Genomic DNA, 14,980 nt, shown 5'->3' with positions numbered 1-14,980 from the left:
GTTTGCCCAAAACTTGCTTAAACTGTACTATTTACCAAAACTGTCCGAGAGAGGAAATGAGGGAATGGAAAAGACAAATCATTGGGTCATTTGTTTCCCATGCTCACATAAGAAACAAACTGAATGACACATGGACACATATTGTCCAATCAAAAAGGGTCATTTATGTCATTTGAGAAAAGATAAAACTCATATAACGTGTCATTCATAGGAAAAGCCAATGTCACCATTATCTCAAACCAAATTGAAGGTCCAAAAGCCAACCATTAAAAACCACCACAAAACATCCCTGCGCTATCTAAACAAACTACATCCAGTGGTCAACCAAACCATCATAATAATTTAAGTCCTTGAATAGAAGCCAACCAGTAGATGTCAAAGTCAACAATCTAAATCTGATTTGCAAAAGAGTACAGATATAATTTGCGCACCACCACAGCATATCTATACCACAGTCCGTTTCCTGGACTACCAGAAATTTAAAAAACGTCTCACACTTTTTCTTTTTGCTTGGTTTACACTGGCATTCTTGTTTCAACTCTCTGTGGCTTGAACTTGCCATGGCAAAACCAGTTTCAATTGAAGTATGGAACCCAAGTGGGAAATACAGAGTTGTGAGCACAAAATCCATGCCTGGAACTCGTTGGATCAACCTCTTAATTGAGCAAGATTGCAGAGTTGAGGTGATAACCTTTCTGTTCTTTATGAAAACTCCTTTGCCCTTTTTCTTGAATTGATCATGAGAATTTGACGAACTCTTTAATCTTTTTTTTTTTTTAAATTATTATTTTTTGTGTTTAGATATGCACAGAGAAGAAAACAATATTGTCTGTTGAGGATATTATTGCTTTAATTGGAGATAAGTGCGATGGGGTAATTGGCCAGGTAATTGAATATTATTATTGAGTGGAAATGATTGTGTTTATATTTTTGGAATTTGGTTTTAAGGTGAAATTTTGGGATTTTGGTTCAGTTGACAGAAGATTGGGGAGAGACTTTGTTTGCAGCTTTAAGCAAAGCTGGAGGGAAGGCTTTTAGTAACATGGCTGTTGGATACAACAATGTTGATGTTAATGCTGCTAATAAGTATGGTGTTGCTGTTGGAAATACTCCCGTAAGCTCGAACTTCTTTTCTTTCTGATGTGAACTCCACATGAAAAATAAATTTTATTGACATCAACAATATTTTCACCATAGAGTTTCTAAATAGCAGCTCAAACAACAAGACCAAATAAACACTTATAAGCACTTATTTTTATGGCTATTTTATGTATTCTTAACTATTATTTCTGTTCCATAGTAGTGAATTCATAATTTTATGCGCAAAATGTCAAATTGAGTAATTTACGAAGCTGAAGCACCTATATATCTGTATAAATATATGTGAGTGAATATGTTGATCAATGTATGATTTGTTCAAATTTAGTTATTGGCAGAAAATTTTTATATTTAGATTTTTCGTTGCTACTTTTGTTAGGGAGTTCTTACAGAGACAACAGCTGAGTTGGCAGCTTCACTTTCTTTATCAGCAGCTAGAAGAATAGTTGAAGCTGACGAGTTTATGAGGGCAGGCTTATATGATGGATGGCTTCCTCATTTGTATGACATACATTAGTGATTATCAATATATGTACTGGATTTTAAATGCTTTCCGTGAGAGCAATTTTCATGATTTGGCTTTGTCATTCTGATAGGTTTGTCGGGAATTTGCTCAAAGGACAGACTGTTGGTGTCATTGGAGCTGGTCGTATTGGATCTGCTTATGCCAGAATGATGGTAAACTTTTTTTAACTGAATTTCACATCAAATGCCTTATCTCTAGGCCTGAATTAGTAAGATCAGTTACATGCTAAGTGCTTTGTTGATTAGTGCACCGACAAACTTGCATGAACTTTTTACAAGCACAAGTGGTGGATCAGTTTTAAATGAATAGAATTAATTAGACATCAATGAAATAGAGAGTTAAAATATAATATATGCCAAAAGTTTGAAGCTTGAACTAAACTTTCTTTCTCTATTTTGCTTTATTGACTCTTGACTGGGGTTCAAAGTTATAATTTCAGTCCTAAAAACAACTCATATACCAATGAACAAAAGCTAATATAGTGTGAATCCATTATCATTCCGTTTACATATATTGTTAACTCTTGTACTTCATTATCATTTTGGTGGACAACGAGGATTGGAGTTTCTTTCATATTTAATATTTGTTCAGTTAAAAACTTGAACAAGAAGTGTGAAGCATATATATATATATATATATATATATATATATATATATATATATATATATTTTCATGTTTAAGAAAATTAATTAATTCCTTTACATCATACCAGGTTGAGGGGTTCAAAATGAATCTAATTTACTATGATCTTTACCAAGCCACACGGCTAGAGAAGTTCGTTACGGGTATGCCACAAACAGTCTTTGAAATTCGATTGTTTCACGACTCTTATTTGCTTGATAATGTGCTTCATAATTGCAGCTTATGGTGCATTCTTACAAGCCAATGGGGAAAAGCCGGTTACTTGGAAAAGGGCAGCCAGCATGGATGAAGTGCTTCGCGAGGCAGATGTGGTGCGACTCTTTTTCTCAGAATTTAATGTGTTTTTTAAGTCTAAAGTTAAATTTCTGGTTGGAAGCTGCATGATTGCCATTGACCTTTCTTGTAGATAAGTCTTCACCCGATCTTGGACAAAACAACTTATCACTTGATCAACAAAGAAAGGCTTGCAACAATGAAGAAGGTAAAACTTTAAACAAACGTCCTTCTACCATTAATGCCTTGTTTGGTATCGACCCAAAAAACTTTGCGAAATTGATACGGAATTTCATATTTTCATATTTGGTATAAATGAATACATGTTCATTTCACTTCTAAAAGTTAAAATTTTATGTAATTCAACATAAATAAACCAAATTCTGTCGTTTGTAAATTAATTCTATATTTCAAATTCATTTCTAACTAGTAAACTTTAATCTGTTTCCGTAGGAAGCAATCCTCATAAACTGTAGCAGGGGTCCGGTGATTGATGAAGTGGCTCTTGTGGAACATTTGAAACAAAATCCTATGTTTCGAGTTGGTCTTGACGTCTTCGAGGTGACTGAACTCTCTCTCTCTCTCTCCCAAATTCACAAGCATGGCTACTAAACCTCTGCCAAGTCCACATATAATTTTTCATTGATTTCTGTTATTAGGATGAACCATACATGAAACCTGGACTTGCTGAAATGAAGAATGCCATTGTAGTACCTCATATTGCTTCTGCTTCAAAGGTACATGCTATTCAAGCATCGAAGAACATCTCTATTCTGGTTCAAAATTTCTGCTTCTCTTTGTTTAATTAGTTATATCTGTAAAATGTTCTGCCTTGTGGTGTTCATAGTGGACTCGCGAAGGAATGGCGACTCTAGCAGCTCTGAATGTACTGGTATGTTAAAGTTTTGAAAATTTAAGTTGCAAGTGGACGATTAACTTGAACATGAAATTGTTCTTTCAAGTTCAATGCATCTGATATTTCACTGTGTTGGCCTTTTCCATGATGCGTTGCAGGGAAAGATTAAAGGATATCCGGTCTGGGGCGATCCAAATCGAGTAGAGCCATTCCTGAATGAGAATGCTCCTCCTCCGGCTGCAAGTCCGAGTATTGTCAATGCAAAATCCTTGGGTAATATTTATATGAGTTTACTATAATTAGCACATTGGTCCAAGCTTTTCTAAAACTAACAGTTTCAAGGGATTTTTTAATGACTGAACACTGTAAGGTTTGCTCGGCAAAATTAACTGTTTTGATAGTTTTTAGATATTTGAGTAACTTTTTATAAAACGGTAAAAACTAAATATTATATGGGTTAACTTTTTATGAAACGTCACGTTAATCTCTAAAAGCTAGTTTAAACGTTATGTTATCCAATACTATAAAAAATAGCGTTTAGCATTTTGACAAATCAAAATGCTAAAAGCTACTTAAAAAGTTGTTTCCGAACACAATTTTAGTCCTTGATGTTTTAGCCTACAAACGCTAACATCTAAAATTTAATATATATGTATGTGTGTGGGTTGAACTATTATATTGTAAAACATTTTAGACCCTTAAAACATGCACTACTAAATTTAGTTTAGGGAACAAAGGTGCTAATTTTTGAAATATTAGGTACTAAAGTGCTAATTACAGTAAACTCAAGGCTGAATATGGTGATTTACCAGCTTGTTTCCTTAATTATTTGCTTCTATCCACAATTAAGATATCCCTTGACCTTCTTTTTATAATTGTCTCAGGTTTACCAGTTTCAAAACTATAAAGATTGGAAGGCTGCAGATATCACTAAAGGGCCTTGTTAGATTTCACTTATCAGAAGCAGTAACAATCTATGTAGTTTTACTACAAGGAGTAATATTAGCACTGTAATCTTGTTTTACCATGTTGCAATAACTGCCTTCAAAATTCTTGAATATAAGAGCTTGTGTTGTGACGCTACTGTATACTTTAGCAACTTCATTAACTGGATAAAATTACAAACAATTTGAATTTTTCAAATCATATTAAAGTCACCAAAATTGGGAAAAAGAATAAAAAGAGTTCTTAGTAATAAAATAATTTTTATTTCAATCATTTGCCACACTTTGAAAAAACTATCGTGATTTGTTCATGTGATTTGATTAATCAAATGAAGCATACACATCTAAATAGTAAAAAGATTACTAAAACTAAAAATCATCTTAATGTTTAGAAAAATACTTACCTAGACTGGGTCTATAACAGACCAAATCAATAAAAATAGAAATTTTTTAAAAATTATTCTCAGTTTCTTTTTTTTTGTTCTCAATATATAGTCAAAAATACCATAATTTCAATAAATTCTATTTTCATTAATTTGACGGTCATGTACCACATCTAAGCAAGTAAATCCCGTGAGTTTTAGGTGTAGAACTAACCAAACTTATGAAGACTGGCTGCAAATTGTAATTTGTGAAAATAGACCAAAGTAAATGGAAGAAGCCTTATAGACACCAAGACAGTTTGTTGAAACAAGAGCAAATGAGAAACGTACGTAAGAGAAGGAAAGTTTGCTTTCATTTATCTTCCATTAGAAGCACATGCAACTTAAACGTCGCACTCACCCAAACAGGTTGTACATAAAAGAAAAATAAATAAATAAATAGCAAGGCCTCAAACATGGTAAATGCTTATTCCTCCAACTCCAATAAATACTGTTCTCACCAATACTAGTAAACCTAGGCAAACTCAGTAATCAGAAATATAAAATAAAGCATACAATTAATTAATATTGATATTACACACTAACTTACGCTGCCAAAACAGGTACTCTCCTGTGTCCGTAAGCTTGCTTAAGCCTATAATACCCATTTCTATAATGATCAAGTGAGAAACACAATTGCCTTATAGCTTCCCTTTTCTCTTCTGCTCCTTCTAGGATTTCGATTCTTTGCCTTTCAACTTCTTCCTCCAAATTCTTCGCTTTCGATCTTAACTCATCGACCAATTTACTTGCAGCTTTGGCTCCTGCTATAAGCTCAACATGCTCCATATGTAATTGATGCAAGTGCTTATTCATTTGATCGATCTTATCATCTTTAGATGTTACTTCTGCTTTGAGTGCTGCAACTTGCACATTGAGCTCTTCTTTCTCCAACTTCAAAGAATTAAGAGTTTTATTCAAATTTTCTATGTGGCTGTCTCGTTCGGAGATTTCTTCCTTTAAATGATTAATTTCAGAGTTGAGTCTTTCCTCTGTTTCTGACTTTTCTATCTGTAACATTCTAATATCGTCCTCTAAAGAACGGTTGCGCGATTCCCATTCTCTTAGCTGCTCATCCAAGATGGACCGTTCATCCAACAACCTTGATATTTCAGCCTTTATGTGTGCTTTTTCAGGGAAAATCTTCTGCTCAGCATCAGAAACTGCTAGTTTCAAGTCATGGATCTCATGATCTCTGTCTGATAAACTACTTTTCAACCTTGCAATTCGTTCCTGCAGCTTCAAGACCTCTTTTTTTTCTGTATTGAACTTTGTTTTCCATGTATTAATGTCTTTATGAGTCGATGCAAGCTGATCCTGCAAAATGTTGACCTTTTCGGATGATCTATCACTCTCGAGCTTTAGCCTAGCAATTCCTTTCTCTGCTTCTTGTAACTTCCCTTTTGTTATTCTGAGTTCAGTTGCCAGTGCCTTAATCTTGTTATTGGATTCCTCAGTTTCAGCTTCAAGTCCATCAATATTTTCTTGAAATTCTGATACCCCAGTCATCTCAGATTCCAGCTCCACCTCCTGAGTCTCAAGATTTTCTACTTTCGGGGACGCGGACTCTGGCTGTAACGCATTGGCTGATTCCTGTGCTTTATATTTTTGGAGGTCAATGTTCAATCTAGCCACCTCTTCTTCGGAAAGCCGTATCCTCTGATTAGCAATCTTCAGCTCTTGCTCATATGTGGCAATCCTGGAAAGAAGATTCTCAGAATTCTCATTCCTTATCCCCTTATATGAGTTATCTCCGTTATCCTCCTGCTGCGCCTGGAGTTTCTCTTTCATTTCTCGTAGTTCAATCTCTAATTCCATTATCTTCCTGCTCATTCCATTATCACCACCAGTTCCTAATAGACCTGAGTAATTGTTTATAGAGGAGTCATCAGATTCTGAATCGGAATCTGTTAGTGTAGATGATTCATCTCCTTCTTTCTGAAGATCAGAGCTACTTCCACCGGCACCAAGGAAAAAATCAAAACCAGCAGCTCTGTGACTGGATTTACGAGGAGGTAGCCTACCTTCAGGCACAGGAGAGGGCAATGCGGAGGTTGTCGGTTCAGAACCATTGTCTGAATGGCCTGATCCCTGGGAAAGGAGCTGTCTATCAGAAGTTCCTGAGCCCTGAGATACGAGGTCCGATGGAATATTCTTCCTCAGTTCTCCTGTCACGTGATCATAACGTTCGGCAAGAGACCGGTACATGCGGTAGAACTCTTCAACAAGAGAAATCAATTCTGGCCTCTTCTGATAATACATTTCAGCCTTTTTTGCAAAAGAATCTCCGTCCTCTTCAATAAGCTTTAACATCCGCCTCACGCTTCGGTCCATTTCTATTGTCACAGATCTTTTTGTTATTTTCTTGTTTGACATTTTGGAAATCAAAACTATAACAGGGTAAAAAGATTTTTGCAATTTAAAATGAAAATTTAAGAAACAGTTGATCCTCTTTCAGCAAAATGACTATTGATATTAAGGAATGGCAATCGCACAAAGGTATCCCAAGTTAGAATTCATAATAAAAGTTTATTGCATAAAAAATGACTAAAATTATCAAACCGTTGTCTACCTTAATTGTTTTTACCTTGAATCTTTTAGGAAATGAACCAAAATAGAAGGCAGATCCCAAAAATATAGGCAACAGAAATTTAATATGAAACAGCATTAGGTATACATAGTAAAGAAATGTAACTTATAAACTAGAGCTTGTTACTGGTAAAAATTTGTTGACAGAGTGTAATCCACAGAGCAATAAGAACCTAGTGATTCATAATTTTTTCGTGTTCTTTTAACTGATAGAGTTAGGACCAAGAGAAGAAGAAAAAGGAGTTGGGATACTCTGTGATGTAGTTTATATTTCTTCCTGTAAGGATAACCTGACACCTAAGATCATCATAGAGGGAACGACCTCAATGCAACTATTATTAAACCTAAAAATTAATTTTTATATTTTCATAGGGTCATCTAGTATATATTTTTTTTTAAATGGATAATTATTTAGACAATTCTATTTCTTTAATAAGCCTTATTTATACCATTAAGCTCTTTGGAAATTTGCTGTAAGGACTCAATGTGGTGAGATAACATCATTTAGTGATCTTAACACTACATTGAGGGACAAAAGGGACAGGGCAACATAGTTGCTTACCATCAAGATTCTCTGCAAGCCACTTGGAATTTTTAGGACTGATGTGACTATCCCACCACCAGGAATGTGATTTCTTTGACTGCAACCTCTTAAAATTCTTGTTTGACGGAACCTGAAATTAGCCGCTCGCAATATTAAATTCTTTTGACTGAAAAATAAAATTCCACAAAGAGCATATTACAAGGAACCTCATATAACGATGCTAAAGTTCAAGTCATCAGGCAAGGAATGTGCAACAAAATGGTTTATCATGACTCAAAATAAAGCTGAAAAAAATATCTAAACAGCTAAACATTTCTAAATTACAATGGAAGTGAGAAATGCAAAGTAACTAAAGTGTTCTGCTGGAAAATATTCCTTACCATAGAAGAAGCCATTTGATAAGCTGATTGAAACTCAGAATTGAAGTAAAAGAAATTGTTCAGAAGGTCAACAGAATTCAACTTAGAAATGCGAACCTGCCACATACACAAAAATTTCAACCTTAACATATCACTGCATAAGTAGTCAAAGCCTTCGAAATTTGCATAGAAATTCTGATGTTGCATCCACTTTAATGTACATCTATAATCAACAACGAGAAATAAGCCAACCCTTGGGATTTGGGAGTTAATTTATCCCAAATGATCAAGAATATCCAAATCATCATCCATTTAAAAAAAATAATGATAATAATCAAACCTTCTAAGTTTGTCAAACTTTAATATAAACCTGATGACATTTGATATTATTAGTTCATTTCAATAGCTAGTGATTTGAAATAGCCAACTTAGTGTAGGCAAACAAAAAGGTACACCTAAAGCCAAATAAACCATTTCTATGGACAAAGAAAAATTATTTTTAAATTGTTCACAATGTCATTAAATATAAACATTAGTTTACATATTTTATTTTTTAAAAATAATTTATTCAATATTTTTGAAAGATTATTTTTTCTATTAAACTTGATAAGTACAGTTTATGCACACATTTTATTTCTCCAAAGATCTAGATAGTTTGTTTTATCATTAAGCTTTCATGAATCATTGCAATTGAAGACCTTGGTGATATTTTTTTTTCTTTTTTTTTTTTTTCCCTCTTTTTTCTCAACTTCTGAATAGGGTAACCTAATGAAGCTGGTGTGTTATTTTAAATATTAACCTATTAAGTCCTTAATCCTATTTCTAGGCATTATGCTGAAATTTGAGTTTGTAGTAAGTACTAGCATCTACTACAATAAACATAGAATGATATATTTCAATAGCAATGGTGTAAAAAGTATACAAGAAAAGACAAATGGATTAGATTTTCTTAAACTAAGTCTAATGCCACGCTTATGAACCAAACCAATAAAAATATAAATTTTTTAAAATTATTTCTACTTTACCATCTTTTTTCTCAGTATATAGTCAAAAAAATATCATCATTTCACAAAAAATCATTTTCTATTCGTTTGATCTATGAGTGGGCCTATCGAGTAGATACAGGCAAATCTATCCCCAACTATAATATTGGTAATAGGGGAAATTACAACCTAAATACAACATTTATAAGTCATTCAAATAAAACTATCTATAATCTATCTATATTATATATAAAAGTGGGAATAAGGAGAAAATAATGGGATTACCTATAATGCCTTTAGTGAAATTTTAAACGTTCTAAAATAACCTTATTAATGATCAATTAAATTTATTTTAATTAATAGATAACTAACGTAAGAAAATATTCTTAATAAAATTTAAAATATTATAAAATAACTTTACTAATGACCAATTAAATTTGATTTCAAATATTCTGCTTAATAGATAATTAACGTTAACTATATACCATCTCAATTTTATTTTAAATATCATGCTTAATAGATAATTAACGTTTACTATATATTAATAAAAATATTTTATTTTTAATTATTTTAATATTATATAAGAAGGCTATATATTAAAATTAAATATTCTTTTGTTTACTATATATGTTTTTAATTTATTCAATTTAGGATATAAATTAAATGTTAGAGCTAAATACATATACATATTTTATGTATTTATTATATACATTATTTTGCTCTATTTAACTTAATACATAAAAAAATAAATTTAGAATCTATAATCTATCTATTATCTATACTATATATAAAAGTGGGAATGAAGAAGAATAATGAGATTTCTTATATTGTCATGTAAAATTTAAGATACTCTAAAATAATCTTAGTCATAACCAATTAAAAAATTTTAACATAAAAATATATATAATATCTCCATAATTTGATTGGATTTTTTTTAACTTTTATTAATAGATAAATACACATAGATAATTAAGCATTTGAAAATTTACAATTTATTTAATTTTACTATTATTATCTTATTATGTCTAATTATGTTTTATTTCATTATATTATTATATAAATTATTAATAATAATTAAATAATTTTAATAATTTATTATTCTTATTTATTATTTTATTTTTATTTACTAATATTGTAATTTATCTTCAACATTATTATTTTTATTATTTTAAATGAATATGTGTAAATATGAGGCATTTGAAAATTTTTATTTTTTCGAATTTATTTTAAATAAATATAATAGATAATTATAATTTTGATTTAAAAAGAGTTTCGTTAAATTTCTTTAATTACAAATTGCACTCTAATTTGATTGGCCAAAAATAAAATAAAAATTTATTATTTTTAAACATTTTGAATTTGATTAATTATATTGATATCTTATTTAATTCAAATCCTATTCTTTCTATTAAGGAATATAATTTTAATAATTAAATTTTTAAATGATTTCATGATTTTGATTGGATAAAAAGATAAAAAAAAATTTTTTGTTATTATTTATAAATATTTAATTTGATTTATTAAATTAGTTTCTTATTCTATTGTTAAAGTATATTAATTTACTTAAAAGATTATAGTAAAATTTATTAACAAGACATGTAAATTAATTATAAAACGTAAAATAAAAGCTATATGATGATTTTTACAAATCAATTTGGTACTTAAATAAAAAATAAAAGCAACTAGCGTATAATAAAAACTATATGAATCAGTATGTTGAACAGAATATAAATGATATATTTCATATTTAAATTGCTATTTTAGAGAGAGAAATAAATATATCAATTTTTTTTTCAATGAGATATTACAGTGCAAGATATATAATCAAAAAGAATATTTTACTGTATATATAAAAACGACTATATATATTGCAATCTAAATAAAAATTTATATTTTAATTATATAAATAAAAAACTAAACTGAGTATAAAAAATGAGCATATAATGAATATAGTTAACATGCATCATACGTCATAAAAAGAACTAGTATATATAAAAGTGAGAAGTGCAAGGAGGGGACATTCAAATATGAATCCTAATGTTTAGTTTTGATTTCAAAATGTCCACCAATTTAATTTCTAAAGGTTTCCTCAAACCATTTTTTAATCTAATTGATGGGTAAATCTACGGTAGAGAATAGAAAATTTCTCTATCCATAAAGAAGTCTTTATAACCATTAGGTAACATTAAAAACAGTGATATTTTATTTAATTTTTTATTAATAAATATAGAATTACTTTTTTTTTTAAGAGAATAGAGATTTTATTCAATAATAGAATCATCAAGAACAAGAGCTTCAAATCTAATGGAAGCTCATACCACAATTGAAAACTAGCATATGAAATAGGTACCCTAGCTAAGATATAAATTAAAATAAAAAAAGTATAAATTAAAAACATTGATTCTCTTATCTAAAAAAATATATTTAATTCTTTTTTCTCTTTAATATTGTAACTAATCTAACTATAAAAAATAATTGCGATATTGTCAATATTAAAATAACATGACCTTAATTAACTGCTTTGTAATTTAGACTCACTTAAAATACTATTATGTACATGGACAATTTAATTTATGTATTTTTTACTTTTTTCATTTGAGCTAGCTTTTTTTTTTATTATTCTTTTTCACTTGATTTTCAACATTATAACATATTTCAAGAACTATAGAATATGATTAAAATTATTAAAATAAATAAATAAGATTTATAAGAGAAAGAATCAACAGAAAAATAATAGATTTGTACGAATTAAAACAAATAATGTTTCCAAAAAAATTAAAAAATAAATATATTTAAAACTCATGATACATACTTCTTTTATATATGTGATTTAGGAAGAAAGTTCCAAAGACCAAACAAAAAATTCAAAAGAACAAAAAAAAAAGCCATAATCAACATATTACCCTTGCTATAAGACAAAGACAATTTTTGTACCTATAAAGAATTTTTGATTTCTGCAACGTAGTAAAACCCTAATTGATTTAGGATTTTAAGCATCCATACGATAGGAAAGGTGAGTATTTGAAATGAAAATGGATTGAAATTTGTATATGCAATAGCGAAATCATAAATAAAATTCAAACACAATCATATCCAAATACTGAAATAATAATTCATATATCAATTATTGTTGTATAATTCACTTTCAAAAAGGTGTGAGGTCTAGCTCCTCCAAATCATGGGGCCAATAGAATCCTGGGCCAGCCCGGCCCGCCTATGAAACACGTGTGGCTATGCCTAATCATAAGCTATTTGATTGAGTGATCTGAAGCACCCAACCGTTCCATTGCTTTGAAGTTTGAACAATGGGAATTAGCGTCGCCACAGCGATGCTTATCAATATATCTGACATAACTCACGGGTCCAGCTAAAGTACAGAACTTATGTGTGTGTATATAATACATACACATATATATATAGGAAGGTGCAAGACACGCTCGATAAAAGCGCGGGCCCAATATCTAAATCCGCGGGAATTGACCACAATTCGCAACTGTCCAAACAAGAAGGTCCAGAAAAATCCACGCTGCCTATTTCTTTTATTTATTTTATTCTTATTATTAATTATTATTCTACCTGACGTAATAAATAAATCTAACAGTAAACGAGTTTAGACGAGCAGCTCGATTCTAAACCGAAACCTAAACCTAAACCTAAACCTAAACCTAAAGTAAAATCAAACCGATTAATATTGAAACTGAACTGTGATCAACCATTTTCGATTCTACGATAACTGAGAACACAAAGTTACGGTTTGATTTGATTTCGGTTTCCTTTTTTCAAATCGAACCGGTTTGATAAAAAAATAAAAAATAAATTTCTAATTAATTTTTATTTTGTTCTTCCTTGATACCGACCAGAAGAAAACTAAACAACAAATAAATTGGCCAAATAAGAACAAATGTTGGGAAATAGTCACACTAAACAGTAATAGCATCTTGATTTCTCAGTCTAGATAAGGATTTATTTTTCTTTTTTTTGTAATTTTCTTTTTAGCTTCTTTGATTTCATGACTATAAAGCATAAACTACTACTCTTAAGTCCAAGACTAAACTACAAGAAAAAAATGGATTTAAATGAAAAAAAGCTCATACAAATGGATTCAAAAGAAGAAATCAGAAAAAAAAAAAAAAAGAAACTAGAGAGAGATTCGAGAAAAACTTACAGAAGAGAAGAAGAGCAAGAAAGCCTTTTAGCTAGAGAGAGCGAGTATCAGTTGTGGCCTCGAAAACCATGAGAAATGAAGCGAATCTTAAATGGCAGAGATGAGAGAGAGAGAGATAGAGAGAGGAGAGGAAGGCGATGGGTATGGAGTAGAAGAAACTCGAGAAAGACAGATGAAGAAAAAAAAAAAGAGTGTCCTTAAAATCGTTTCCACATGGAATTCAATTCAATGAATATAAATTGTCAAAAGTTCACACCCTTTTTTATTTTTTTTTTATTTATATATTATATTTGCATTCTATGCGAGAGATAATTTTAAATAAATATAAATTTTTTTTTGAAGAAGAAGAGATCTGAGTAGTTGCTTTGAGCATCCGTTGAATATAAAAACGTGTGCCGTCCCTTTTTCTTTTTGCGTTCTTATTAGTATTATTATTTTTTTATCCTTCTCAAATTTGATACCTGAAAACAATAATTTATTTATAACATCTATAATATATATATATATATATATATGAGAAATGATCGAACAATATTGGAATTTAAATCTAAATTTTATTTAACTAAATTAAAAAATTATATATTACATACTGAATAAACTATATATTAAATGCAGTAATAATATTATATTTATAAAGATTTTAATTTTATTAATTAAAAAAATAATAAGGACTTAACAATTCAAAAGATATTAGGTTGAATTTGAATCAAATTACATTTATTATATGTTAATTTAAATTTTTAGTTCATAAGGAAACCAAATAAATTGATGAAACGTTACGAGTTAAAAAAAAAAAAACCATCTAACTCAGATATATTACCAAATATGAGAACATGTGTAGAAATTTTTTAAAAAAAAAGTAGTAGTGTGAATCAATTTACACTTATCAAAATTTTTTATTGTTTTGGTTTATAAGGAAACCAAATAAATTAATGGAATATTAAAAGTACAAATAGAAAAATCTAACTCAGATTTAAATTTATTGAATATGTGAACAAACTTTAAAAAAAAATTATTAGGTTAATTGTGAATCAATTTACAATTATTACATGTGAATTAAAATTTTTCTATTGTTTTAGTTCAGAAGGAAACTAAATAAATTGATGGAATATTATGAGTAGAAAAGGAAAAACTTCATCTAGATTTAAATTTATCGAACATGAGAACATATGTACAATAACAAAAATCAAGTCTTTGTCCCAAATTAAAGTGTATATACGACTCGATAATAGTTCTGGATTCGAATCCCTCTCCCTCAATACTAAAAAAAAAAAAAAAGCATTTATCTCAAATTAGTTTGAAGTCAACTAAATGAATCATTTATTATTATTTTCTACTATGTTCAATTAATAGCAATGAATAAACAAAATATAAAATAGGAAACAAAAGGTTTTAGCAATTTAAACAAGACAATATAAAAAAGCTTTAAATCGTGAAAATTTAGCAATTTAAAAGAAATTTATATTTATTACGTTAGCTTAGGTTTTTGTTCACTAGAAAACCAAATATATATGTTAATGGAATATCACAAGTAGAAATACAAAAATATAACTTAGGCATAAATTTACCTACTCAAAT

General features: G+C 29.7%; 2 protein-coding genes across 3 annotated transcripts; one reads left to right on the top strand and one right to left on the bottom strand.

Moving 5' to 3' along the window:
• The first annotated feature begins 484 nt into the window (after positions 1 to 484).
• Positions 485 to 4,479, top strand: HPR (hydroxypyruvate reductase). Its single transcript, XM_012222563.3, has 13 exons — positions 485 to 683; positions 802 to 885; positions 974 to 1,114; positions 1,478 to 1,599; positions 1,695 to 1,776; positions 2,338 to 2,410; positions 2,487 to 2,578; positions 2,674 to 2,748; positions 2,994 to 3,101; positions 3,200 to 3,277; positions 3,388 to 3,432; positions 3,555 to 3,669; positions 4,281 to 4,479. Exons 1-13 carry the CDS (start codon positions 561 to 563, stop codon positions 4,301 to 4,303), a joined length of 1,161 nt encoding a protein of 386 aa, XP_012077953.1. The 5' UTR covers positions 485 to 560; the 3' UTR covers positions 4,304 to 4,479.
• A 575-nt stretch (positions 4,480 to 5,054) lies between these two features.
• On the bottom strand, positions 5,055 to 13,661 carry LOC105638703 (protein NETWORKED 4A). Of its 2 annotated transcripts, none has more exons than XM_012222551.4 (4): positions 13,403 to 13,661; positions 8,276 to 8,371; positions 7,914 to 8,025; positions 5,055 to 7,098 (listed from the first exon to the last, which is right to left on the bottom strand). In XM_012222551.4, the coding sequence occupies exons 2-4, from the start codon at positions 8,288 to 8,290 to the stop codon at positions 5,309 to 5,311; spliced, it is 1,917 nt and encodes a 638-aa protein (XP_012077941.1). In that variant the 5' UTR covers positions 8,291 to 8,371; positions 13,403 to 13,661; the 3' UTR covers positions 5,055 to 5,308. The 2 variants fall into 2 exon arrangements, with proteins under 2 accessions (XP_012077941.1, XP_020537203.1); XM_020681544.3 differs by lacking the exon at positions 13,403 to 13,661 and adding an exon at positions 12,172 to 12,318.
• Positions 13,662 to 14,980: the final 1,319 nt, after the last annotated feature.

Source organism: Jatropha curcas, chromosome 9 (assembly GCF_041381405.1).
Source record: "Jatropha curcas cultivar XTBG-Jc1 chromosome 9, XTBG_Jcur_1.0, whole genome shotgun sequence".
Taxonomy (NCBI): domain Eukaryota; kingdom Viridiplantae; phylum Streptophyta; class Magnoliopsida; order Malpighiales; family Euphorbiaceae; genus Jatropha; species Jatropha curcas.
The sequence above is the reverse complement of the archived record's forward strand: the minus strand, read 5'-3'. Positions and strand labels throughout refer to the sequence as shown.